The 26,753-nt window shown below is 35.0% G+C and overlaps 4 protein-coding genes across 4 annotated transcripts; 1 reads left to right on the top strand and 3 right to left on the bottom strand.

The window, feature by feature from the left end:
• Positions 1-276: 276 nt before the first annotated feature.
• On the bottom strand, positions 277-3,846 carry LOC120332549 (uncharacterized). Its single transcript, XM_078119310.1, has 7 exons — positions 3,746-3,846; positions 3,119-3,274; positions 2,662-2,792; positions 2,488-2,579; positions 2,224-2,392; positions 1,953-2,038; positions 277-1,817 (listed from the first exon to the last, which is right to left on the bottom strand). Exons 1-7 carry the CDS (start codon positions 3,797-3,799, stop codon positions 1,714-1,716), a joined length of 792 nt encoding a protein of 263 aa, XP_077975436.1. The 5' UTR covers positions 3,800-3,846; the 3' UTR covers positions 277-1,713.
• LOC120333110 (intelectin-1a-like) lies at positions 3,829-9,094 on the bottom strand. The gene is made up of 8 exons (XM_078119419.1): positions 8,966-9,094; positions 8,561-8,796; positions 6,101-6,319; positions 5,416-5,551; positions 5,201-5,292; positions 4,938-5,097; positions 4,551-4,769; positions 3,829-3,851 (listed from the first exon to the last, which is right to left on the bottom strand). The coding sequence occupies exons 4-8, from the start codon at positions 5,537-5,539 to the stop codon at positions 3,829-3,831; spliced, it is 618 nt and encodes a 205-aa protein (XP_077975545.1). The 5' UTR covers positions 5,540-5,551; positions 6,101-6,319; positions 8,561-8,796; positions 8,966-9,094.
• Positions 9,095-12,519: 3,425 nt separating this feature from the next.
• On the bottom strand, positions 12,520-17,032 carry LOC120332591 (uncharacterized). Its single transcript, XM_039399869.2, has 4 exons — positions 16,509-17,032; positions 15,621-15,765; positions 14,569-14,687; positions 12,520-14,063 (listed from the first exon to the last, which is right to left on the bottom strand). Exons 1-4 carry the CDS (start codon positions 16,758-16,760, stop codon positions 13,806-13,808), a joined length of 774 nt encoding a protein of 257 aa, XP_039255803.2. The 5' UTR covers positions 16,761-17,032; the 3' UTR covers positions 12,520-13,805.
• Positions 17,033-22,912: 5,880 nt separating this feature from the next.
• On the top strand, positions 22,913-25,592 carry LOC120332851 (isochorismatase domain-containing protein 2-like). The gene has a single exon (XM_039400171.2). It carries the CDS (start codon positions 23,695-23,697, stop codon positions 24,298-24,300), a length of 606 nt encoding a protein of 201 aa, XP_039256105.2. The 5' UTR covers positions 22,913-23,694; the 3' UTR covers positions 24,301-25,592.
• The last annotated feature ends 1,161 nt before the right edge of the window (positions 25,593-26,753 follow it).

The raw sequence follows: 26,753 nt of genomic DNA, 5'->3' as shown, positions 1-26,753 counted from the left end.
GAACCGAATTTTTGTCAAATTCATGGAAACGCACTGGAATCGGATATGTCGTTATTTATACCGTTAGAGTGGCTCAAGTTAACATTTTGATCCTCGATTCGGTGTTCACACGGCAATTTTGCGTCTTATTTAGCTGCAATGTTAATAAAATTGAAGGTGGGCCGCGGACTCATCGAGGTTGAGAATTTCTGTGCCACACCGATCGTTTGTGAGACATACGTTGGAGTTCTTAATAAACTTTCACTCAAAACTCAATTCATATGTAATTTAATATATTATATATGCACACGGGAAAAAAATCGTTGAAGTAATAAGCATTCATTGCATTCAAATCATACTCTACCACTACCACCAGTTATTAGACATGATTAACAAGGTTTAGTTGACAAAATCGTAAACCGACTCTGTTCCAACAATCACAGCCGGTAAGTTACCCCCAGTGGGGATGAATAGATGTTTGAATATTTAGATGTTTCATCTTTATTTGTAGTTTTTGACCATATACAGAATACAATCCTACAAACATCAATCTAAAAACTATATCACTCTATTGAAAAGTATACACGTTTATCGAAATCGTGTCATGTAATTCCCAATACTGTAATTATAAATATTTAAATGATTCGTTGATTTCAGAGCATAGATTTAATTAAGTAGCCTATTTGGGGAATGAATTCTAATTTATAATTGCTGAACAAAAACAAGATTACGAAAACTTAAATTGCATCATTTGTTCCTACTCGAATCATAATTAAAAATTTGGAAAAAATTAACATTGTTTTCATAATTTTGATTCAAATTGGGGTAAATTTTGAGTTGGTATTGATAAAGGGCTTAACTTAAAAACTGAGGGAAATACATGTATATATATATATACAATTCTGAAAAATTATTGGAATATAAATATATATGTTTAAATGTTTCGTGGGATGCTTTTGTTAAATGGAATTGTATATCCATCGATAAAGCGATAAAGTTGCACTCGTTCGGAAAATACAAATAAAAAACTCGTTGAAATAAGAACTGATACATTACAAGAGAAAAATACAAAACCTCTTCTGGCGCAAGCCTCCAATCGCAGTAAATTTTGAAGAAAACAAAAAAAGAAGAATTCTAGTGCGAATATTAAAATTCCGTATAAAACAGAGCATAGAAAAAAAAGTTCTAGCAACTCCGAAGTACCAAAGGCAGTCGGAAAAAAATTTAAAATTATTATCAGATCAACGTATAACATGTGTTTTTTGCGTTACAACAAGCATGTTTGATATACAAAAGTAATCTAACGATAGCAAAAAAGAGCAAGTTATGATTTATACACAATCAATAATCTTGGTCATTAACAAAAATTCATCCTACTCGGAAACGTAAAAAGTGGTATAATAGACAAACAATTTTAACACCAAGTCTCGAGGAAGATGTAGTCACATGAACATAACATTGCATTTTCATAATTTTTTGGTAAATCGCTTGTTGCTTGTCGGTAATCTCGTTGTTTAAATATTTTTTTCTTTTTTGATGATGTAAATAAAATTTTAAAGTCTGAAGGATTTGATATTTTCGCAATAAAATCTACAATCGAATGGAAATATTTAGCCTTGTGTTCACCTTTTAAATCTCGTATATTTGAAGGCTGTTTGTTTATGTCCCTTTTTATTTTCCCGCGTAGAATGGATTTTAAATGACAAAGGTGTATTTTAGAGACATGCTAATACACTAACGATAAAATATGAGGATGGAAGACGAAATATCATCTTTTGAATGGGCGGATCCGTTTGCAGACGACTGTGCGATGATGTCATTTGATTTTCCTCCCCATCCTGAAAAAGTATGTAATGGAATCTTATTGTAGTATCAATATCAAACATGGTGTCATTTAGTGAGATGTATTGATTAGCAGCAGATTACGTGCGCTAATAATATTTATTTCAACTTCTCACTCTTTTATATCATACCTGCAAAGTCACCGCATGTTGCATATTTTGTTGCATCGTTTGATAAACCCCCAATGCATAAATATTCAGGTGAGATTGATTTAACCCTGAAACATAAATTGTTGTTTTACATTTTTATCCCTAAACACAGCTTCCACCGCGCGTAGGTTTTTAACTTGGATAATAAATATTCTCGTTTCTTCGGTTTGGGGAATGTTTTTTATATTACTCTTTTACACATTTACTATACAAGGTGAAAGAAATAACGCAAATATGACTTGAGAACACTTACTTCACACCTGGACATAACGCATTGGGGTATCCCGTCAAATTGTAGGCACGAAACTGCAGATATCCCGGCTCGACATGAGCTCTGTAAATCGGTGGTATCATCTCCATGATTTGATCATTGCTTCCTTTGTCAATAGTGATTGGAACCAGAAGGGAATTTTCCGGATACTCTGAAAGACATAATATCAATAATTTTAAAAAGATAACGTACAGTAATCAAACAACGATAACTCAATTAGCATTGCAGTGAAATAAAAAAAAATACCATTGAACAGATCATCCACGGACATAATTGCGTTCAATATAATGCTTGCAACGGCGTCAGATTGAGTTATTGTCACGTTGCTTCCATTTTCCCTATTATTGAAAACAAGCACGAATATTTTAATTATTGATAAACCCAGTTTTTATTTTGTATCAGCAACACAGAAATCTTTACCTACTAAGGAGCAAATACCCCATAATCATGTTAGAGGGGCTACCGTCGATTTGAAACCTGCTGTTTCTGTATTCACCCCTAATGCGAGAGTACGTGAGCTCGAACGAAGATGGTTCGACTGAACTCCACTTCTAGATAAAAAAAAAATATTATTTATGCATTACTTCTGTAATAAAAATATCTATAGCTTAAGAAAAAAAACTTTTCGTTGGATTACTAAAAACGAAATTCGGACTATGGTTAAATTTATTTGAAAAACGAATAGGAATTCAGTTTTGTCGAGTCAGAAAAAATGCAAGGTATTCTATGATATACAGATGTATGAATGCATTATCTTGCAAAGAGATTAATGACATTATGCAAATAATTGTCTGCTTTGTTGTCGGTGGTAGGTGTAGCTGCGGTGAAAATTACATATTTTCAATGTTTATAATTATGTGCTTCAACGTGTACTTACTGCAACGTTATACACGATGAAATGAAATTCAACCGGAGTTGGTTGGTTTTCGTAAGAGAATTGGATCAAGTTATACTGCAGTTTATAATTTCCGTTGGTAACGTTGTTCTGCAACTGACTGACTATGTCCTCATCGTTGTTTCGTCGTGATTTGATCTGTAAAATATTTTCTTGGTGTTCATACTTTTTTTCAGAGGAAAATTCTGACAGAGCGGTTAGATATGTTGTGTTTTAGACATGGGTTTGCTCTAAAATCGTGCTGTTTATTTCAATAAAATTTGAGTGCTATGATTTTCAAATCACAAAACAAACATTTATATACATATATGCAATATCGGTAGTTCGTTCGAATCACTTGTCGTCAAGCTCAATATAACTTATGAAGTTATGATCAGTACCTATAACGAAAACCGCAGATCCAAAACGAGGTTCAACGTTGTGCATTTATGTGTTAATGATTTAGCACAGAAACTGGACGAAAATGGATAATGACTTTAGGACGTTAATCACTATCACAATATTCAATTTGCTATAGGATGAAATTTTTTTTATCCAACTCCTGATTCTTAGCCATTCGAAATTTCCCCAGGCTTTGCATTTAAGTTAAACCAAGTAAAGAAAACTCACTAGCGTGTTGTAATATTTGATCACTCTGTCTTCGTTTGATATAACATTGATCATGATAAACGGTTGAGAAGTTTTGGTTTTGACTAAGGATCTGTCTCCATCCATTCTGTATAGATCACAAATAAGTAAAAGATAAATAATATTTTACCGTGTTTCGCCAAATTGAGCTGAAGGTAGGCTTAGGTTTTCTATATCAAATATTAATGTATTCGTAGGTTAAATTCCATAAAAGATAACTGATGATGCTTAGATTAATTTGTTCAGATTTTATAGAGACTGTACACTTCACTTTGCACAATGCTCAATAAGCGCTGCAATTATAACACTCGAATAGCTAGTAGCTACCTTCTTGCGAAATTTTTCCCAAATTTCACCAAGGAATTGCTATTTGACTAGTGGAATTGCCATTATTGCAGATTTCTCAAATTACCATTCGAACTCAAAATAATATTCAGGATTCACGCAAGGACTTTGCAGGGTTTTTATTCACTATTTAATACGCAAGAGATAAAAATCGGAATAAAATCCCGAATTCACTCTGTAATAATAAATCCAAACTTCGACGTTCGTAATAAGACCACGTATTACCCGTGCGGCCGCCCATCTTTACCAATTATGTGAGGTGCTCCGAATGCGCTCTCGTGCTTTTTATTATTGTGAGAAAACAGGTATAATATTGGTAACTAATAACTATTAATCAATAGTTATTAAGTAGAAAATGTTCATGTTTTGTGATAGGTGATTTAAAGAGCTCAATAGTGTGCCGAGATATAAAAAAGGTTGGGAACCACTACCCTAACCCTACCGCTAACAGAAACAGTTCGCGCTGAGAGTGAGCGAGTCCAAGACATGAGGTTACGGTGGAATGTAATTGATACCTGATTTCCATATGGCGAGTACATTTTTTCATCGTTTATTTGGGTAGGATTGTCTCCGTATGTGTAGTCGTACCAATCTGGTATTTGTCTTCTAATATTTCCCGCCTTTTTTGCCAAAGCTTCAAGAACATCTTCAGCTGGACTGTCTGTGAATATAAAAATTTTCAGATGGATTTTAGCAAAAATGGGACCAAAATTAATGTCTATATTGAATATATATTATAATCACACTTTCACGTAATTTTGATGACTACATGACAAAAATCATTCAATGTTAACAGCAATCTTTACTAAGTAGAAAGCAAGATTTAAACCTAATTTCTTCAACGGGAAATGCTTTTCGTATAGATTCTTCAAGTTTCCACCGTAATTTTTCATAAACTTATTGGTTGTTCTATAACGAAGGTAGGCTTCTTGCTTCATTGTAGTCAACGATAATTTAGAAGGAACGTGCCAAATCATGATGTTTTCAACCTGAAACAATGAAGTATATTTTTAATACGTATCACGGGCAAATGTATGTTGTCATTCATAGCAATATAACAAGTATTTGTATAATATGATAAAAAATTAATACCTGCATATTATGATATGCATCATTTTTGTAGTCATCTGAAGTACATTTGAAAAGATTTCCAAAAGTGTTATGACCTTCCCAGTTGGTCTTGTCTGTTTGAAATAGGGGGAAAATAATAAACAATTTGTTTTATATTTGCGAACAAGTAGATCGAACAGCATTGAGCAAAAGGAAGATTCAGTTGATAAGCTGTGAATTATTCGAATCCTATTTACCTGGATATGTCACTTCATTTATCAGACCATATCTTGACCACAGATCATCTAATCCGCATTTCACGGAAATATTTGATTCGTGCACACTTGCTACTAAAGTCCACCCACCGCCATCAGACGTCATGTCACAGTAAACCTTCAATCAATGGATCAGAATTAGGTATATTCAAGTGTATTTTATTGGACACGAAATACACCTATGAACCGTTCCAGCATTACATTGTTGTTGTTGTTAGAATTGTGTTGTTATGAAAAAAACCGCTATTCTTTTTAATACTATAAAAATTGCTTTGAAAGTTTCAGTAGTTGAAGATTGTTGTTGTCGCTATATGAGGTGATGACGTCACCAAAATAAAAAAAACTGCGCACTTTGTAGTGGTTCCGCGTTCGCTATAGTCGCGATCTGGTGGTCAAACGAAGTAGGGAAGACTACGGTAGGCTACTTTAAGTATTAGATACCCATCTACCCGTACTACTTCGTTTCGGCTTTCGTGTTCACAGATTTGGGCATTTCTCTCTTGTTTAGAAAAGGATACGAGTTTTGGTTTTTCAAAATATTCATTATATCACTCTATACATGATTGTTTTTCAAAATCCGCTAAATCACATCGCATTCTATAATCTATTCACGTATTTTACGTTGTATGTCTAGTTAGCCTATGGTAAGATGTATGAGTAGATTCACCTCGGTTTTAGGATAATCCTTATCAGTTTGTATGTAATAAACACCATCGGCCTTGAAACCCAACTTCTTCAATTCGTGGCAGGATTTCACCGGACCGCTTTTTCTGTCGGCTACAAGTTGATTCAGCGTTTTCTCCAAGGAAGAAACAGTGAAACCGTTGGATACAGATGTGTTTGTGTGACATTGTTGATCAGAATTTCCTCACCCGCCTGTTGTAGTCTAAACATGTATAAACAAACATTAGGCTAAAGAATATTCAGACAGTTCTTGCATATTAATAACAGCAGTGTCCGTATAATTACTTGCAAAGCAGTTTTATTTATATCAAATATTAAAATTTCCGCACATCGATAATATTTCAATTTAAAACTAAGATATAGGATGCTAGATCGTGAATTTTTTGATAATAATATGAGTTTCAAGAGAAATACAAAATGATGCTGATATCTGAGTGAACCAAAGGCATTAATCGTTTTGCTATTTGTTTCCAGTTTCATTCGCACATACCGCACTCTATTGATCGTGGGTTATAGTCAACTTCCTTCTTTCGCATGTGAATGAGCTAAGCTGAATCATTCAATATAGTCCATTTCGACCATTATATTTTATCATATATAAAAATGTAAGATCAAAATTCAGCATTCAAGCACGGTGGTATATCACAGTATTGGGTAATATCGTTTTTCCATTCTCAATACTGATATTTCGGAAAACAAAACAAGTGCAAGTCTGCATAACTAGATATATATAGAACATGAATAATATCGAAAGTTCACAACAAAGAATGGAAAGTTCTGGGGATCTCTGACATCATTCCCAATAGAAATATAAACGCAATTGCCCAAGTTTCTAATTTTCTGAGATTTGCCAATCAAACAAACTGATAATTATTCTACGTCATACCAGCTTCATAGATAATTACTGATACTGGTCATTTATATAGTAAATATCTTTCCCCCGAGTGGTATATAGATTCGATTTATTAATCGATATATAAGTAAGAGAACCCACTTATAGGCCATCTCACATAATTCATGTATATACATGCGTATTCACCAAATCTTGAGAATTTATATTTTCAGAATTCCACCAACATAATGCTGCAAATTTTCAAATAAAAATGTCATGTTATCAAATTTTCTGATATTTGGAAGCTATATATAGAAGCGATTTGCTAGTCGGTAATTCATAAAGTTTGTTTTATTTGTTATCCCAAGTAGGCTATTAATATTAAGCCGAATCTTCAGTTCTGATGCAAAATCTTTGAAAACTATTATTCAAAGCAAGAATAAATGTTTTTCGAAATAAGGAGTGTACAAAGCAAACAAAATCAGCCAGGCAACCAGCAAGTTTGAATATATGTTGGATTGTAAATTTTGTGATGATTATATGAGTTTTAAAAAAACTTAGCAAACACGCAGATCTTTGGAAAAACACAAATCCATTAATAATTTTGCAAGTTGTTTCGAATTTTATTTACATATACTATAGCCCACTCTAAAACAAAAATTTTAAACTCAATCTCTTAGAGAATTTATTAGGGTTAATTTCTGGTTTGCTTTGTGCGGGAATATCGCCTTATGCAGCACGTTTAAACGATAAAATTTGAGATAAAATGAATAAGCGAGGTGAGATTCTAACATAGAGCATCGTGGGATATCACGTTATTGAGTAACACAATTTTCCTATTATGAATAATTCAGGAAACAATGTAACTGCAAGGTTGCATAACTAGAACTAGGACGTTAATATTAAACCGAAAAAGTAAAGGGAAATATAGAAAGTTCCAGAGGTTTATTACGTCATGCTTATAAGAAGAAAAAATCCTAATTGAACACGCTAGCAAATGTTCGGCAATCAACCATGAACGATTGGGCATATAGAGTGTTAGTATTGCACGATTTATATATGCAGTAATACCGTCACTATAAGATACTACTTTCACACTCCGTAAATTATTTGAAGTTAGCTTTGTAATTACAAAGTACCAAAGCTGACAGTCAACAACTGCCATACCGCGCCCTTTTTTTATGTAATATCACGAATAATCATTAAGTTAAAGTCAAATGTTCTTTCATAAATTATCGTCAACAGGTAAAAAAAAATTCATTCCGGGGGAAAGACAATGAAATATCTGAGAATGAGGCAAATTTTCTGATATTCAGCATTCAACAAGATCTATATTTATTTCAAATTAAAGTCATTTTAATCTTGAACATATTTGTTAATATCATATTTTCTGCAAAACAGATTCAGATCACGGGTCTTATTATTTTATAATAATATAACTGTCCCAATGAGCTAGACGAAAAGGAAAGCGTTGAATTGGTCGGTGCCTCAGAGGGGGTGAAATGGAGATGGAAATAATAATAAATATATTAATCTAAAATGCAGCAAATCAAATTTTAACCATATATGGTTATACATATGCGTTTAAAATTCACAAAAACATGAAAATACCTTCCCTTGATGTTGAACAATTTGTATGAACAGTCCTACCAACAGCAGGATAATAAGGACAGACAAGACGACAACAACAATCCCAAATTTTAAAATAGTTGCCTCATGTTGTTCGTCTCGATTCGACGAAGCAGATTTGTTTTGCTGCTGTGGATTATTACTGCATTCGCCCTCTCTTTGTATTTGTCCTCTTGGGGGGCCTCTGAGGGGAGGTCTTGGCACATTTCCGATGGTGACTTGGACCCAATAAAAAATATATATACCAATAAATAAATGGACAGGACTAACATTACAATAAGGGACGTCGGGGCGAGTGGCTTGGTTTTAATTTATCTTGGAGATATGATGACATCTTATATTTTGAGATATTTTATCGACAAAAACTAAAAAAATTGCATCAATTACCTTGATTATTTTCGTATCGAATTTCACCTTCATAGATATTGTCTTCCTCCGGTGGTCCTTGCCACATGACTAAAGGCAGTGAGAATCAGTTTTAAATTCCCAATACAGATATTATTATTTTGCTATACTGCATATAAAATATATGATAAATTTGTCAACGTTAGGATCTCAAAATATTAAATATATTAATAGCATGGATTCCAATAACAAAGTGAAAAGAAAGATCATATCTTTCATACTCATATGAAAACACTCTAGCGTAATTTTTATGTTTATTTATGTAAATCAAGTGACCAATTTCTGTAACGACGTGAAGTATTACATCTACGAAATTCTCAAATACTGCCAAGACCAAACAGAATGTCATCACATGACTGATTCCATTCGTCTATGAGCTGAATTGGTCGAACAAAGGTACTTTTAGGTAGTTCATTCATATACTCTCATATATAGACGGTGAACGAAAGGGTAGTTTAAATACTTCATGAATCATCGTAAGATAGTGTAATTCTCCCTTTTTCGGTACCAATAGGAGAACAATATTACATGGATGTTTAAATTGAAAAAAGAACAGCGACGAATCGAAAGTTTGAATTTACAGTAGACAAATGGACACAACTGGACATGTTACCAAAATATGCTTTTGCAAGTTTTTTTAAGTTCATTCGTATGCATGTATTCCACTCATTCACAATACAAACAATATCTTCAATTTATTTATTTAGTATTTTGCAGCGCAGAAGAAATCTGTGAAAATATGCCATATCCATTAGAGAGATACTAAATTGCTTGAGGCTGTTTTAACCAATATATATTTTAGTTAGATGATTTAAAGAAGTGTAAGCTAAATGCAAAATAGAGCACGGTAGTCACAATAACCATAGTGTTGAGTAATACAATTTTCATATATATTACGAATTCCGCGGCGTAGTTCGAAAGAACATAATAAGTGCGAAGTTGCTTGAATTTATATCAGTGATTCTCAACCTTTTTCGTGACCACGTACCACTTTTGTAATTTTTACTCTGGCCGAGTACCACCGACGTTCAAACCCCCCTTTTGTGGCGGGGAACAATGGCACAAGAAACGCGCTAGGATATTATTTCCATGTGGCACTACATCCATATTTAGACCTACAAAGTTTCACATATTGATTATAGGCAGTAAAAACGTATTAATTGCGTGCAAAATCGCGAGAGAATTTGTGTTGTCTACCGTCGGAGCTGAAAGGCTTTAATCATCGCCACCACTGAATTATTGCAAAACGCTTACGAATACACTTCGGTCGGCGATAGTCACTATCACGAACTGCCCAACCTAGTATCCAAATTGATCTGCCTCAAAACTTGAGTAGATGAAGATCATCCATCACATACATCAGGTAGCAGTAGCAACATCCGTATGATGTATCAAGAGGTAACCGTACATTTGAACCCATGCGTATATCCACGGGTTCAATCTATATGCGGGTGCTAAAACCCATGGGTTAGGGTTAGTATGGGTTTAACTATCCGTGAAACAAAAAAAATTCCATAGGTGCAATAGCATACAGGTGCAATTGTCATGGGTTCAAATGTACGTGGGTTCAAATGTATTGGAACCGTATCAAGACACTATCAGGATATCTCGAACGTTCCGTTCGTTGCCGAAACGGGCAAAAACATGCACGTCTGGTTTCCGTTTAGGCGGGCAGTAGCGGGCGAAGGACTGCTAACGTTATAAACCCGTTCAGCGAATACATTCACGAAGACAACAGAAAATATTTTCATCATCTTTTAGCCAACTCAAAAGTTAATTGTTGCAATAATCCAAATCTGCTCGCGTACCACTTGAAAAGCTTCCGCGTACCACAGGTTGAGAACCACTGTTATAGATGGACTGTATCAACAATGTAATCGGAAATGTACAGTAAGGAATGGTAACTTCTACAGTATTCTAGAAATTTAGATGTAGATATTTTGGTATTAGTGATAAAACTATTTGTAACTTGTAAAGATGTGTTGTTTATTTGACTGACCATCTGCATTGGTATATGAGCCACTTTCTGTATGATCAAATAAAATTATATTCGAGTCTAGAAGTAAACTGTGATGCCACATGCCACACCTCAAAACTAGGATGAGTGAGAGTTCACTCCCTATATCTTCTGAAATTTATGATATCATTACTTCACAGCTTACCGTTTTAATCCAAAGATTTCCGTACCGCACGTGAAACAATATGTTAATTATGTAACACAGAGTGGTCCAAACCGCATAACAATTTTAGTGTGCACTAAATCATTGGCAAATATTTGTTTTCATTGAAAGATCGTTTTTGTGTTATTTTCAAACTATTCCAACTGGGAATACCCCTTTTCATAATCTCGATGTCGGGATTCATGTTTGTTAAAATCACGGAATTTCAATGTTGTATCAAAAAACGTCAAGCTGCTGTGTCAATATGGGAATGACGTCCTGTGCTGGGAATTTAAGGGAAAATTTCAGGGTCACAATTGTTACGAAGCAATTTCTCGTGATCTTATCCCGGAATCTCTCAGAATTATTCACGAATCGTAATAGTTTCGTTATTGCTCTGCTGCAAGAGATACGCAGCGTATTTCGAAGATATGAAAGTATTTAGTAAAACCCGATTCCGTTATTAAATGTTCTTTATGTGAAAAATTTTCAGTGCTCGATGTGCAAATTCTACTTTGAGATATCATAAAGAAATACAGCATCAACTGCGCACCTTGAAAAGACGATTTTGCAATAAAATTGTGAACACCATGTTTTTACCGAAAACTGATTCTGAATTTATCATTATCAAATTTTCATAATCAGCAATCTTGGTACTTCCAAATAATTTTTTTATTTCTTGGGTCCTTACCAATACAGTCAGTGATATTCATTTGAATTAAACGCCACAGGAAATGAATTTGCGATGATGTAATCATTTTTAAAGAAATTGTACATTATAAAGATGATTTGTACCTAAGATGTCAGTTCAAGGTTAAAATAAATCGTAACCGTTAACTATCTAAAATCGCTTAACCATTCCCAGCCCTAGTGATCGGTACAAGAAGAATGGATTGTCTTGGTGGACAGTTGGACAGTTTCAAAATGGTCATTGAAAATTTTCGGAGGTAATGTATAGGAAGAATTTTTTTGGTTGTTAAGGTTGGAGAAATATTAATGCAATAATGACACTAGCAAGATGATTCGCATATGTTTATACTATATATATTTTCTTATTTCTATAAGAAGTTTATATTCCTTCTCGTAAGGCTATGCCTTTTCTACCGTAACTGTGTTCACTTAAAAAAGACCAATGGCTATTACAAAACTCTGTGCTTCTAAGAAGGCTATTCGTTTTCAAAAAATGTGTGGTCTCTATTGACTATAACGCACGACGGTGTTCGAAAATCATAATGAAGAAAGACGAATTTGACATCATGGTACATGCATATTAGCGCAATGCAGTTATGGGTTCATCACACGCGGCATTTGCATCTCTCGCAACTTCGTATGTTTGCTGCTACAGATGTATTACTTGTACAGATTTGCAAACGCGCGTATTAAGATATGAATTACTAGTGCAATTGAAAATGTTCCAGAAGATTGATAACAAGTGACAGTTTTAAAGTCAACTTCAAAAAGTTTTGTAACATGATATTATTCAGCAGTCAATAGTTAAATTGTCAAGGTTGAGATTGAAAAAAAGAAGAAAAAAAACGCTCCTTTAAAAATTGCTTGTATTCAAGGATGAAATTTTGCCAGCGAAATATGACAAGCGATTATTCATGTATTTTGGTGAAGAGCTGAAATAAACATACGCAATATATATATATATATATATATAAGAATAAAGAATTTAATCAAACAACAGAGTGACAAAATATTAATATTTTAGCAGTATTTCTCGATATCTCAATTAACCTACCGAAAGCTTTTAATTTCAGGCTAATAAAATATATTGACAAAAAAAAAACGTAATCATGCTGCCAGAGATTGAAACCGTTATTTTTCAGATGTTCTTTTTCGGGAAAATATCTCGGCTTAGGCAGAACATCGACCCTCAAAACGATCTACACTGCTTTCTTGGGGTTGCAAACTACTGGTTGAGAAACGATGACGCATGAGGTAATTGCTCTTGGAATGAAATCAGATTGTATATATATACAGTCACATATTCTTACAAAGAATGTGCAAAATCTCATAAGATCACACATGTGTGTTTCAAAAACAAAGGCATAGATCAGGGGTCGGGAACCCATGGCTCACGAGCCATATATGGCTCTTTTGGTGACGGCATATGGCTCCCAGAAAAATCTATTATTCTAAGATTAAGCTTACTATTGTTACTAGACTTCAAACTATTTTATGGCCAAATTTGGCAAAAAATTCCCAATACGTTTGACAACGCGGGCCCAGCGCATGTCTATGTTATGTAAGAGAATTACCAGACAGGCATTGTGACAAAACATGGGGATTCTGGAACATATATTGTGACATCACAAAGCGATAGAGTTTTAAAATACTACGGAGATGCCTAAACGAAAAAGAGTGATGAGTATCGTAGATTTCAACTTGGGCTGCATGTGAGCAACCGTTCAAGGCCCGCAGCGACAACATGCAGCATCAGAAGTCACATTAAATGTATATTAACATGGAATCTGTTGACTTTTGAGTAAACGTTTCAGGCCTGATTAAGTGAAGAAATGTTATATGGCTCGCACGGAAATGCAATTGAAAATATGTATATTTTAGGGCTCTCTTGACCAAAAAGGTTCCCGACCCCTGGCATAGATGATGATTAAATAGCAAACGAAAATGAATGTGAAAAACAATAATTAGGAATATCAAATAAATTCATGATAAAGTTTTAATACAATTGCGACAAACAAAGAGAAAAACAAGAAAATTAAAGCGAGAACAGTATACATTTCGATATACATATTTTTAATGTACGAATCATTTTTCAACCTTTTTTCAGCGATTTCTCCTTTTTTATTTAAATGGGGAAAGGGTATATCTGGAACTTCACGTCCCAAAAATTTACAAATGGGTCCCCATCCTTCATTGACGTTGTAAACCAGCAGTTGCCCTGGTGGCGCTTCCTGAAACCCAAGATTTTGTCGAAAGTTTTAAATGTGCCTCAGAATTGCAAGTCGATATTTTAACACAATATATACTCAACGTTTTTTCCATGTTCTCAGGGTTGTTGATGATCATTATACTAGTATTGTCTAGACTAGGGCGCAAAATGATTACGCTATTTTAATTTGATGTGCGTTAAGCTTAGTTTAATTCGATCAGAAAATAGGTTTTAGGCTTTACACTAGACATGGGCAAATCCAGCTCGTTGGGTAATTTAATAGGGCCGGCCTGATGCTGCCTCAACCAAACTGAAACCAAATTTTGATGTTTTAGCTAAAAATAGCTCAAGAAATTTGTTGAGATTGCGCTTAAATTTAGTTTTCGCACGAGGCATATTGTTTTTCACCTCTGGTTTGTAACACTGTAAATATTTGTTATAAAATGTTTTAAGTTTTTACGTCGCATTTACATGGCACGCCAGACTGTTTGGGCAAAATACCTTGCCCGTCCCTGCTTTACACTAACCTTGATTACATCAGCAGTATGATCTTTGTAAAGTTTTCTTGCGCGGTCATCGTCTAGCAGTGGCAGAGTTTTTCGAAAATAAAAGGCAGTGTTTTCCTTTTCGTTCCAAAGCCTTCTCACTAAATAGTTTTATCATAGCAATTAGTATTCAAACAAGTATTGAGCAATGGATGTAGTAATGGATGTCACGCTGAATATTCATCATAAGTTAGCAGAGTAAATCAGATATTTAAAAGATATGCGCACAAACCAATTCTCATCTAACAAGACAATGGCTTCGACACTAGACGGGTAGAGTAAAGACTAAAATTATCAATACTGCACCGGGATGATTCACGATTCTAAAAAATATTTAAAAAAAATGTTGTATCGAATAAATCTATTTCACAAATAGAGATCTGCTGCTAAATATTGATTTTTTTCAATGTTGAAAACTTACAATAACGTTCGTTTCGGTTAATTGTATTTATCTCCAAATAAAACCTATTCGTCCTGATTGTTGCATGTTCGATGTCAATGATGATTGATTTTAAAATGATATACCGTATTTTCCGGCGAATAAGTCGCTTTTCTAGGCCCAAATTTTTGGTTTTATTTTTATTTTTTTTCTTGGGGGGGGGGATTAAAATTAGTTGATTGAATTAGATTGAAATTGAAAGACAGTTGGAATTTCCGTAGTTGTTATGGATTGGACATTACGCTACAAGAAAAGTCATTATAGCCGGCTAATTCGCGGCGACCGCTCACAAGGAATTGCATAAGAATTTAGTAAGTTTATTTGTGTGCTTAGGTTAGATCATGGTCTAACTTCTTCAAACAATACAAGATATAACTGTAAATATAAAGATCATACCAATTTAGTTTCCTGTAACTGAATTTAGATGCTATGGGGATGGGACAATTTGGTCCGTATTATCATAGAATTGCCAGCCTAACTGAGGGTAATATGGGTTCATTTAACAATTTACTGGGCCAATAAATTTAAAAAAATGCATAAATCCGGTGGTACTGGAAGCAATGTTTTGTTCTAAGTTACATGATACAGTACTTACTGAATTTTCCCGTAAAATCAAACCACCTTCTAGCCGTAGGAGAAAACACAGAAAGTGGGAATGAAAGAGCGGATTCGTTGAATTTTTTCACCTGTGCTTTATACGATACCAACCAACTTTCAATATCACGTTGCATCAAAATAATCTGAAGGTAAAAATTATATTTATTTTTCTACATCCGACCAAATAGAATGCAATTAATGAAGACCAAAAAAGAAGAATTTCAGTCAATTTACACCTTCAAGCCAGTTTCATAAACGATAAAACATAGATCGCAGAGTCACAAACGGGAAATTAGTTTAAGCCTGGAGTATAACGACCGCTTTATTAGTTTTCCACTGAGAACTGTATATATAAAATTCAAATTTTACTTTACTTATAAAGGACAAGAGTCTAAATTAACAAGTGACGTAGTCCGAGCCAACTAATCAGATATAGTCGTGAGCTAAAGTTTTCTTAAGCAAAGATGCAAAATACTTAACAAAGCTGTGACTAATTATGACAATGGCACAAGAAAATCCTGATTGACATGAAGTTTACTCCATTTGAGGAATAATTAAGCGCTGATGAATAGGTTACTTTGATAACAAGATAGAAAGAGAAACATTATCCAAATAACATAGAACAATATTGGAAGATTGCATAGTAATACAGTCCCAATTTTACTTGTTTACAACTTCACACCGTAACGCTTTGTTTAGAAATATATAATAACATTCGTTCGAATGTAATACTGTGAACAAAAAATACTTTAATACGCAAAGACCGCGCGCTCGAATGTATGTTTTCAAAATCATTAGTCAGAGGCGAACGACAAATTCATCTTAATTTTCACACCACAAGGTTGTTTTCAAGAAAACTCATTTCATGACTTACTTATCCGCTTACTTTGATATCAGGGAAGCCTTTCAAAAATTCCTTCCAGTGTAGAGCAGCCATGAAATCACTTGCGGTGTCATAGTTTTTGAACATTCTCCGTATATCATCTGAAGTTCCCTTCCCGCTATAAAACTTATTCCAGTCTTCGTATAACTCACCAAAGTACACACCATGTTCTGCTGGTCTATAACCTAAAATTCTCATAGCTTCATCCATACTTTTAGTACCAGTTTTAAATAAACCAGCCATAAGCACCTTCATTTTGTAATACTATGCGTACAGACTGACTATTCAGTCATAAACTAGTATCATGTAAAATAACAATCGATTATGACAAAAGAAGCCTGAAATATTACTTGCATGCTAATTTTCTCAAAATCGGCTGAGGAGAGTTCCTGTCATTGGTAAAATATTGGCAAAATCTAGATCTCCGATATTGAGTGAAATTTTAATCCATAATCGAATATATATTGAAATTCGAAATTGATTTCACTCAAGAGCGGACCTTATTGCATCAATAAACAAGTATGCGTCAGGTATGCAAGCTAAAATTCGACTGAACTGGAGCTTAATCGACCGTTACTGTTCAAGCATGACATCTCAAACAAATGTTGTTTGACCGCCGACATCGTTTCAAAATTAAATCACGCGCAGTGAGCTAATCGACTCCGTCATATGAGATAAACTCTAGCGAAATCCTGCTACCCAATACAAGATATCATAAAAAGTGTATTCGATAACAAACTATGCGAATTGTCTCATCTTGATATTTATGTAGAGTACAGTCAGTGGACTGTCACATAAAAGGCATTTCACGTCGTTAATCAGCCTCTGTAGCCACACAGTACATTATGATTACAAAGGCGAAACAATTCAAGTATCATCTGCCTTTGGAGCTCATAATGTTTTTGACATGAATGTTCGAACATATTTTTATGTAATTAAGGAAATTAGAGACAACTGTATCAGTATTGGAACGAAATACATAGTTTAAATATGGGGCGAAATACAACTGAGGCAGTCAAAAAAAAATTCTTTAGATTTTCAAGGCGACATAGATTTTAACAATAAAGAGAGAAAACGAAAACACGATTTCATGCAGAATGAAATTGAAATGAGCGATGAAACTACGTCAGAATCTCAGGATGACGCTGATCTTCATCCACAAAAAATAAAGCGAAAACTTTATAAAATTGGGAAATCAAATGTTGTACATGTTAAATCTATCGAAGATAATTTGGAGATTGCTACGGGAGAACCGGCAATGGGCCGACTCTTTACTCCCGAGCAATTGTATTTTCGAGTTACAGATCAGAGCAGAATGTTGTCCGGGTGTACACCTCTGGGTGGTAAGAGCAATTAGGCTTTCTTTGTAAGCAATTCGAGAGGAATATCCAACACGAGGAATTTTGTTGTTGATAACTGCGGAGTCTGGGATAGCAAAAAGTCAGGCTCAATCAAATCCATATATTACATAAAAACGTAAAATTTTGTCATATCAGGCAAAAAATGGGGATGTACCTTAAACAGCGTGTGGAAAGGGGTAAAAAAAAATCAGGAGACCATACAACTGGCTGACGATGATTTATTGGTTATTTACATATATTATTCATGCTTGAGAAGATACCCAGAATTCAAAAGACGAGTATCTTGGTTTGACACCATTCAAGGTACGAAAGTGGGTGCGTCAAAAACAGTGGTAGAGTATATGGGATCGCAACCATCAACACCGTCTCACTACGCGAATATTCCTGGTAGAGAGTATGTTCGCACGCCGAAACATGTCGCAGAAACAATCGACGAAAGGTTACGTTGCAACGAACCAACCAGAAAAATTTACCGAGAAATGGTGTTAAATGATTCGACATCTTCGCCACGCGACTTTAAACAAGTTCAAAACAGAAAAATGAAAATCAACAAAGGAGTGAACTCTAAGAGTACAAAATATAATATTGCCGATGAAGTTCTGGGTGTTCTAAATATGATAAACACAAATCCTTATGTGAAAGAAATTATACTAACCCCTTAAAAACCGCCAAGTATAATTTTGTATACAGGATATCAATTGGCGGATTTGCAATCTATATCTATTCAGTCATCTGACCAAACGATTTTAGGAGTGGATCGAACATTCAACATAGCATCTTGCTATGCCACTACTATTGTATTTAAACACTACAAGGTAATAAAAAATGACACGGACGATTCCCCAATTTATTTTGGATTTGTTTATCTACTTTATCCACATTGGGATGCAAGCTTTGAAACTTACTGCCGTTTTTTTCGCATTCGGTGCTAGATTGTCTAACTCGCAGTTTACTTTTGAAATTCGTATAAATATTGGAAGCGACAATGAAAAAGATTTAACGAAAGCAATAGATCACTGCTTTCCCCTTGCTAATAGATTTCTATGTACAAAACATCTAAACGAAAACTTACGCTGCACCGTCTTCGAGAAAAAACAATTATGTCCTTAAAACAAAGATTCGAGATGTACGACTTGTTTTTTTCCGAAAACGCCGTCGTCTTTGCTGATTCGTTAAAAACATAAAACAATAAAGTGAAGATTATAAACAATGAGATTGCTGATCATCAAGATCTGCAGAAATATTTATCAGAGAACTTTTTACTAGCACTCAAAGAGTTTGTAATCAAGCCGTTTAGAATAAAACATTTAGAAAACTGTGGACTAACAATAATTGTGAAAGTATCAACAATATTATAAAGTTAAATTTGCAGTGGAAACCACATAAATTGCCAGATTTAATAAGACACTTTCAAAATGCTGTCAACTGCTACTGTCAGCTACTGTCCGAGGAATTGCAAAGAAACCGGGCCAGAAGCGTAGACCCCGATCAGAAGTTATAATTAAATTATCGAAATGTAGAAAAAAAATTAACAAGTTATAAACTATTTGCGCTTAAAAGTTTCGTTTGATGAATGATTTACTTATTCACAATTTCATTGTCAAATTTATTATGTATTGTGACGATATACTATTTAGTATATTTTGATAAAGTTTCTCTTCACAAAGATATCTTCGATTTTGCTTAGTAGTGTGCACATATTGCGTTATTCTAGGTTGTTGAAGATTACTGATGTAAACTCGTGATCATTTCGTATACTGTTAAAATTTCACCGACGCTAAAAAAATGAAAGAAAAATGTTGTGTTTGCTGGATGCATAAAGTCAAGACTTTTGAGAGTGACTAATATATAATTTTACTTTAAGGTTCTTATCAAATACGCCGCGATATAAAAATAAAATGCCTCATCATCCTAAGCCGCTGCAAATACAATATACAGTTTTATTTATTATCGTGATACCGGCGTGGATCGTAATATGTTTATCGTGTGGAATTATAAAAAATATTCTTGGATATACACTTTAATCAGTATGTTCTAAAAACCGCGCAAAATTGTCGAAAACCAGGCATAAATGAGGACATTCTCCAGCGTTTCGTATATTTTGCACAGTCATGCGATGAAGAATAACGATATATTATAACGCATAAAACAAGATAATCGGAAATCGACTGTGGTAGAAATGTGATATATACTACTAATTTTTCTTGTACCATTATGCTTTACCCGTTTGAGGGTGATCAAAAAAGGCGAAATTGGTTGTTTTGTATCGTGCATACATAAAAAGAGTGAGCCATTGTATTCGGGGGTATATTGCAAAATATTTGAAATTTAATGTTCTTTTTACAGTCCCAAAATAGCATTTTTTGACATTCAAGTATCTATATGCTTTTCTGATAAACAGACACGAATTACTCGTACAATGTAGGTTCATACTTTTGTAGACGGTGCGATATACATTACTTTTTTATTATAAAAAGTAAGTCCTCGATTATTTATCGTTTTCAGATTCAGATATTTCATTTCGCCATTCATAAAACATTGTAAACAAACAAAAAGACGGTGTGGATCATCGTGCTAAGCGTTAGGAATACACTCGCCACCGCACATCTGATTACTCTGTGTGGGTTCACAGGTTCGAATTAGAAATGTACCGCCGTTTTGTCGCCGATACCGATACCAGCTAAAAACGCCGATACCGATACGCCGATACTACAAAAAGGTCGATGTTACCGATACCGATGCTTTGTGATTATTACTTAATTAGGTGTGCTGTGTAGGGCAGACGGGTTAAAACAATGGTCTTTGAGCGTTGTTCATATATAGTACACATTATTTCAGATCGAAAAAAAAAGATATATCACATAATATGAAATTAATGTTTGGTGTTTGCTTTAACTGATTAAGATACATTGTACAGTAACGCTAGTAATCTCGTTGTTCGATTAGAAAACTCATAAGCTGGGATGTCCAATTTGAATTTAATGTTAATGTCGCGACCTTCAAATATCGTTATTCGTGTTTAAAATAATATCGAATAGCACCCACACATTCTAGCGCCGCCGTCCTACGTTTAAATTAAAAGCATTTTTCAAATATTTTATTTCGTGGCTAATCGTAATCGTCGACGCAAAAAGTCAAAGCCAACATGAAAGAATATCAATCAGCACCGACAAAAAGAAGGCCTACCTATAACCGTCGAGGATGTTTTTTTACTCTACTATTTTATACTATTTTACAATTGCTATCATATATTTTGAGACAGTCTAGGGCTAGGCGGTCATGTCAATATATATATCTATGAAGAAATTGTGTAGCTGTCGACGGACTAAATGACTCTCGTACTTGACGACAAACAGTCAGAATTTATACCCGCGCCAAAAGTCCATGTGCCGGTAATAAGGACCCCAATTCCACTGTATGATTTAAAACTGGGCGCCTAGTTGCTTTTTGTTATGTGCTGTGTTGATATATTTCTTCATAATTACTATGTAATATTAAAAATGTCAAAATAAAAATTTACAGCGAAAATAGCCAAATTAGTTGAGCTAGTTTGGCTCATAAATAGCTAAAAACACGCGAATCCTATTCTCTCGCGGTAGTGGGGGCATGTATGGCTCATACATAGCTCACGATCTCTCCAGACAAAAAAAAATTAAAAAGTAGTATTCCAACTTATCTTTTCAACATTCTGGACCATATCAAAAAGGTAAATATATCGGAAATATCGGTCTTAATCTAACCGATACCGATACATGGCCGATACCATAAAATGGCCAATATTATCGATACCGATACATCGGTACATCTCTAGTTCGAACCCCATGCGGGTATAGTGCGAAAGGATTGCTGGACTCCTCGCCGCCGTAGGGTGGTTCACGTAACCCTGATAGGTTGGTTACGGTTTCCTCCGCCATCAAGACCATGTTTCCGAAAATAAATATATAACTATCAAGTCTCGTTTCCCTTGTTACTTTGTTTTGCGCCGTTTCGCGCTGTTTTCCTCTATTTGGCGCTGTTTCCCTCTGTTTTGCGCTTTTTGATTACTCTGTGATTTTGTTTTTGATAAATGAAAATATAAGACATCCCCCGAAAATAAGCCCCAGTGTTTTTTTTTTCGGAAGAAAATTGAAAAAATAAGACCCAGTCTTATTTTCGGGGAAACACGGTAGTAAGACCGCGTTTTTGGTCGATGATGAGACAACGCTGCTGTGTCGTGCGATTGCCTTGTGTTATCTAAATCTTAATTAATATTTTTTAAATAGAATCAATCCGTTTTTTCTCAAATTGCTTCGAATCGATACGAATTGATGTTGATTGATTGATTGATTGATTCGAAATTCTGAAAATTACATCCCTAGTGGCAATCAAAAGGACAGCGACGCGCTTAACTCCGGTGTGTGCGGGATGTCCGCCTTCCTTCTGCCATCTGTTGTACCGGTACCGGTACCAGTTTCATACCAATGTATAATAACAATGCATGATTATGTGGCATGCTTATATTTAAATGCAGTAACGGTACGGTACCGGTACAATTCGATTTAAACCTGTAAACACAGAAACGATAAAGCCAGAAAGCGTAAAACATTTACCGGTACAGGTACTGATTTACGACTTCTGCTACGGTAGCGTGGCTTTTTGCATTTCGTTACCGTACGGTACGGTACCTACTCCATAATATACACAAATTTAAAATGGAAAATTCTGGAGGGCGAGCAAAACCGGGTCTGGTATATCCTATATATAAATATGTATATCCTATCCTATGGTATAGTTTAGTACCACATGTACTTCTAGTTGACCTGGCTCAACAATTTTTGCATATGTCAATCCTAACCCCCACCTGACCACGTCACTGAAAAATTACGTCATTTCGACGTCACAGTGGCGTAATAAGGTCCACCGAAGTACGCGGATGGTCGTCCAAAAGCAAAACGCGTAGACGATCACCCGAAATCGAGCAGGCAATTTCTCTCGTTTTCTCGTCACAACGATCACTATGGGAGAGAGATCGCCGGCTTTAGCAAGTTCGTTATCGGCGGCGCAGATGTCATTTCGGGCGATCGTAATTATACTCTGGTAATCCCTATGACGTGATGGTGACGTCTGAGTGACGTAATTTTTGGATGGCATAGTCAGGTGGGGGTTAGGAATAGCATATGCAAAATTCGTTATGTTACGCCCACCGGAACGACTTGTGGTACTAAACTATAGTCTACTAGACCCGCAAAACCTTTAGACCAGGGGTTCTCAACCTTTTTTTTCTGTCAAGTACTTCTAGTTGGTCTTGCTCAACACTTTTTGCATGTGTCATTCCTAATCCCCACCTGAATATGTCACCAAAAAATCATGTCATTACGACATCACAGTTTCGTAATAAAATCCTCCAAAGTTTACGGACGGTCGTCCCAAACACACAGACAATTATCCGAAATTGAGCAAGTTACTTTTTTCGTTTTCTTGTCGCAACGAACGATGTTAGAGAGATTGCCGATGTTCGTTATCGGCAGCGCAAATGCCATTTCGGGTGATTGCAGCTATACTTTGGCAAGCTATATAACGTGAGTGTGGCGTCGTAGTGACGTCATTTTTGGATGGCATAGTCAGGTGGGGGTTACTAGACCCCATCACTAATCCAGATTTAGTACCAGTAAGCTTGAGAACCAGTGATGCACATTCTAAGTTTTAGATTTCATGCTATGCTAGCATAGACAATCAACAAAAATGCCATCACTGTTAACCACATCAGTTTACTTCTTTCTTATTTTAAATTATAAAAATTAGACTATCCTTTTAATTAGTCAAAAACTTCAGCTCGTTACTATTCCAGAATGGCTGCAAAACGACTTGGAAGGTTATGTGAACGTACTACCTCCCTTTTGCTCTGTGACATGCAAGAGAAGTTTGCTGGAAATATTGTTTATTATCCAGAAATAATAAGCGTTTCTAAAAGAATGTTTGACTTGGCAAAAATTATGAATATTCCAACGTTCGTAACGGAGCAATATCCAAAAGGTTTAGGCCCAACAGTAAAGGATCTCGGAGATCTTACCTACGCAAAGAAGTTCGAAAAAACATGTTTCTCCATGGTTCCCAGTATTCAACAAGAACTCGAGAAACTACCAGATGTGAAATCGATAATTCTATGTGGCATTGAAACGCAGGCGTGCATACTTCGTACAACGACAGATTTGTTAGAAAACGATTATGAAGTACATGTTGTTGCAGATGCAGTTTCATCAAGAAGTCAAACTGATAGGCTCTTTGCCCTTTCCACAATGCGGCAAATGGGGGCGTATATTACTACATCTGAAACTGTTTTGTTACAAATACTTGGAGATGCAAAGCATCCAAAATTCAGAGAAGCTCAAAAATTAATAATGACATCTGCTCCAGACAGTGGACTCATACAACTGTTTTCAAATCCGATGCTGTGAGGTTTTCCGCCAGTGATTATGATAGGATGTCATGTATGGACACCCTAATAATTTTTTTAATGCAATTCAACATTAACGTCAAAATATATTTTTGGTTTAAAAATACCTTCTTTTCAATTGAATTTACGATCGTTTGTGATTGAATCATGTTTTTTATTCAGGGATTTTTGTGATATATGTTATCAATTTGCTGTATATCTAAATGATCCTCATATATTATGAAGCCAATCTAATTACTGGGGGTCCCTTAGTGGTATTCAACCCAAAATCTATTTAGTGAGGTTAGAGGGTTATTGCGCTCGAATTTTTTGTTTCAGATGCATATTCCTTTGCCTAGAACATTTAACTGGCAGGGCGTATTCGACATCCATATTTGCAGTGCTCGTCTGGACTATAACTGCCTTGGGATTTTTTGCTTATTTATGCAGGGGGATAAGAACTCAATATTATGGCTTTATCATATGGCAGACAACAGCTTATATGTAGGCATTGCTAGCAGTTATTTAGTTCATCTTTCTAGGCGAATAGTGTCAGCCCTTTTTGTGGACAGTGGGTCCATCGAATGGTCTGTTTAGTTATGCTGATTAGAGAACCGGTATCAGATTCAACTTCCAAACTCAACCATAGCAACATGAAAAAATAATTTAACAAGGTGCTGACACTGCTTACTAAATTCATTAGTTCCATGCTCTTATAATGGTGTTTGAATTGATGAATAAATGAACCTGAATTTGCAAAAAAAAATGTAACGAGCCAATTGGCATTACTTCAATTTTAGTCAAGGTGGGGAATTGCTTGATTTTGTTTGCATTTTCATGGGTGTGGTGCTTATTACCCGCCAATTTCCACATTCGGCTTTATCAAAACTGGTTTTGGTGCTAACATTTTTATAATTTGTGAATATATAATTTTTATTTTATGGTAATAGTTTAATATTGACAGATAATACAAATGCTTATTATTTGATGCCCTAATGTAATTATATATGCAAAATTAAAATGTGTTAATTTTTGTTTTATTTCTACATAACCATAAATATGTAGATGTGGTAAAATCCATAAGATGTCCTTTCACTGTTCAATCTAATTTTTATGTTAACCTGAATATTGAATGACTTTTTGTATAAGTTTTGTTAAGTGGGTGCATAGTGAAGTGCCTTCTATTGATAGTCCTATGATCAGTAAATTTGCTCATGCAGATACTATTGGAAAAATTTATGATAATATTTCTTTCTGGTGACAACTTCATGTTTTTTGATCACGCCAATAATGAACTATATATTATTAACAGTTCTCTGCTGTGAAGTACTTGTCAAATTAATGATTTACTGGGTTATTGTTTACTCAACAGCAACAACCTCTTCCGTCGCGATTACGTTAGCAGCAATGCACATTACAAATTGCATGTACCAACCACGAATTGCTGACGACTTAAAACTCGACTGGATCCACTCTTGCTTAACATCTTTTAGCGCATAAACTAGATAAAATAGGTGTATATGAGCGATTACCACCAGTGGAGTTATTGTTGTAAGCTGCTTGTCTGGGGAAGTCTTACTACGGTCAGAAATAAATACAGGACTCTTGAATTGCATATTCTAGTCTTTGTTGGTTTCTTGAGTCATTGACATTAAGTATAATTGATGAGTAAGACTAATTAATTACTGGTAAATAATTTTCAAGAGGTGTTATCGTCTTAAGTATCTCTGTTTGTCATTACGTACGACTGCTTCGGTGGGACTCTTGGTTTTATTCCTGATGGCATATAGCCGTTGTTCGGAGGGATAGAGCTTTGCTCGGGGTTCTGTAAATATAAGTCCCTCGATTCGATTTAACTGGACGCATGCTATTTCTGCTATATATACATTGATCACGTGGCTTCTGTCGTGAATTGTTGTTATGGCCCGTTCATCCAGATCTAAATGTACAATATGAGCGAGTTTTTGCTAAATATGATATACCGCCTCGATTAATATTGTATTGTCAAAATAATGAATAGACTGGGTTGCTGGTGCAATAATTCGAAATTGATGGTTAATGTTGTCAGCATACTCCTGATAGTTCGTTTTATTGTAATGCTTCAATGCGACGCAAATTTATCCATTGTTCTGGTATTTATATCCACATCGGGTATGGAAACAAAAATTTAGTTATTTGTTTCATATGTATGAACTCGATGGTGAAGGAAGCCACTTCGCGGGAATCTAATGACCTGTAACTCAAGGGGTTTTCTGCTTCGGTTCCATTACATTTGAACCCACGACAATTGCACCTGCATACTGTTGCACCTATTTTTTGCATATTTTTTTTTGTTTTGCGGTTATTTGAACCCATACTAACCCTAACTCATGGGTTTTCGCACCCGCATATAGATTGAACCCGCGGATATACACATGGGGTTCAAATGTACGTGAGTTCAAATGGACGGTCACCTTCTGCTTCATTTCATTCTGA

Source organism: Styela clava, chromosome 13 (assembly GCF_964204865.1).
Source record: "Styela clava chromosome 13, kaStyClav1.hap1.2, whole genome shotgun sequence".
Classification (NCBI taxonomy): domain Eukaryota; kingdom Metazoa; phylum Chordata; class Ascidiacea; order Stolidobranchia; family Styelidae; genus Styela; species Styela clava.
This window is presented reverse-complemented; position numbering and strand designations above follow the sequence as displayed.

Bases quoted from the DNA above. Each gene is read 5' to 3' on its own strand.
- LOC120332549 (XM_078119310.1), bottom strand. From the start codon at position 3,799: ATGATCAATGTTATATCAAACGAAGACAGAGTGATCAAATATTACAAC. The intron at 3,275-3,745 runs GTGAGTTTTCTT...AATATTTTACAG, and splicing joins TCAAATATTACAACACGCTA to ATCAAATCACGACGAAACAA. The intron at 2,393-2,487 runs GTATTTTTTTTT...TATGTCTTTCAG, and splicing joins CGTGGATGATCTGTTCAATG to AGTATCCGGAAAATTCCCTT.
- LOC120333110 (XM_078119419.1), bottom strand. From the start codon at position 5,539: ATGACGTCTGATGGCGGTGGGTGGACTTTAGTAGCAAGTGTGCACGAA. The intron at 5,293-5,415 runs GTAAATAGGATT...TATTTCAAACAG, and splicing joins AAATGAAGTGACATATCCAG to ACAAGACCAACTGGGAAGGT. The intron at 5,098-5,200 runs GTATTAATTTTT...TCATTGTTTCAG, and splicing joins ATGCATATCATAATATGCAG to GTTGAAAACATCATGATTTG.
- LOC120332851 (XM_039400171.2), top strand. From the start codon at position 23,695: ATGGCTGCAAAACGACTTGGAAGGTTATGTGAACGTACTACCTCCCTT.
- LOC120332591 (XM_039399869.2), bottom strand. From the start codon at position 16,760: ATGAAGGTGCTTATGGCTGGTTTATTTAAAACTGGTACTAAAAGTATG. The intron at 15,766-16,508 runs GTAAGCGGATAA...TTTTACCTTCAG, and splicing joins AAGGCTTCCCTGATATCAAA to ATTATTTTGATGCAACGTGA. The intron at 14,064-14,568 runs GTTAGTGTAAAG...CTTGGGTTTCAG, and splicing joins ATACTGCTGATGTAATCAAG to GAAGCGCCACCAGGGCAACT.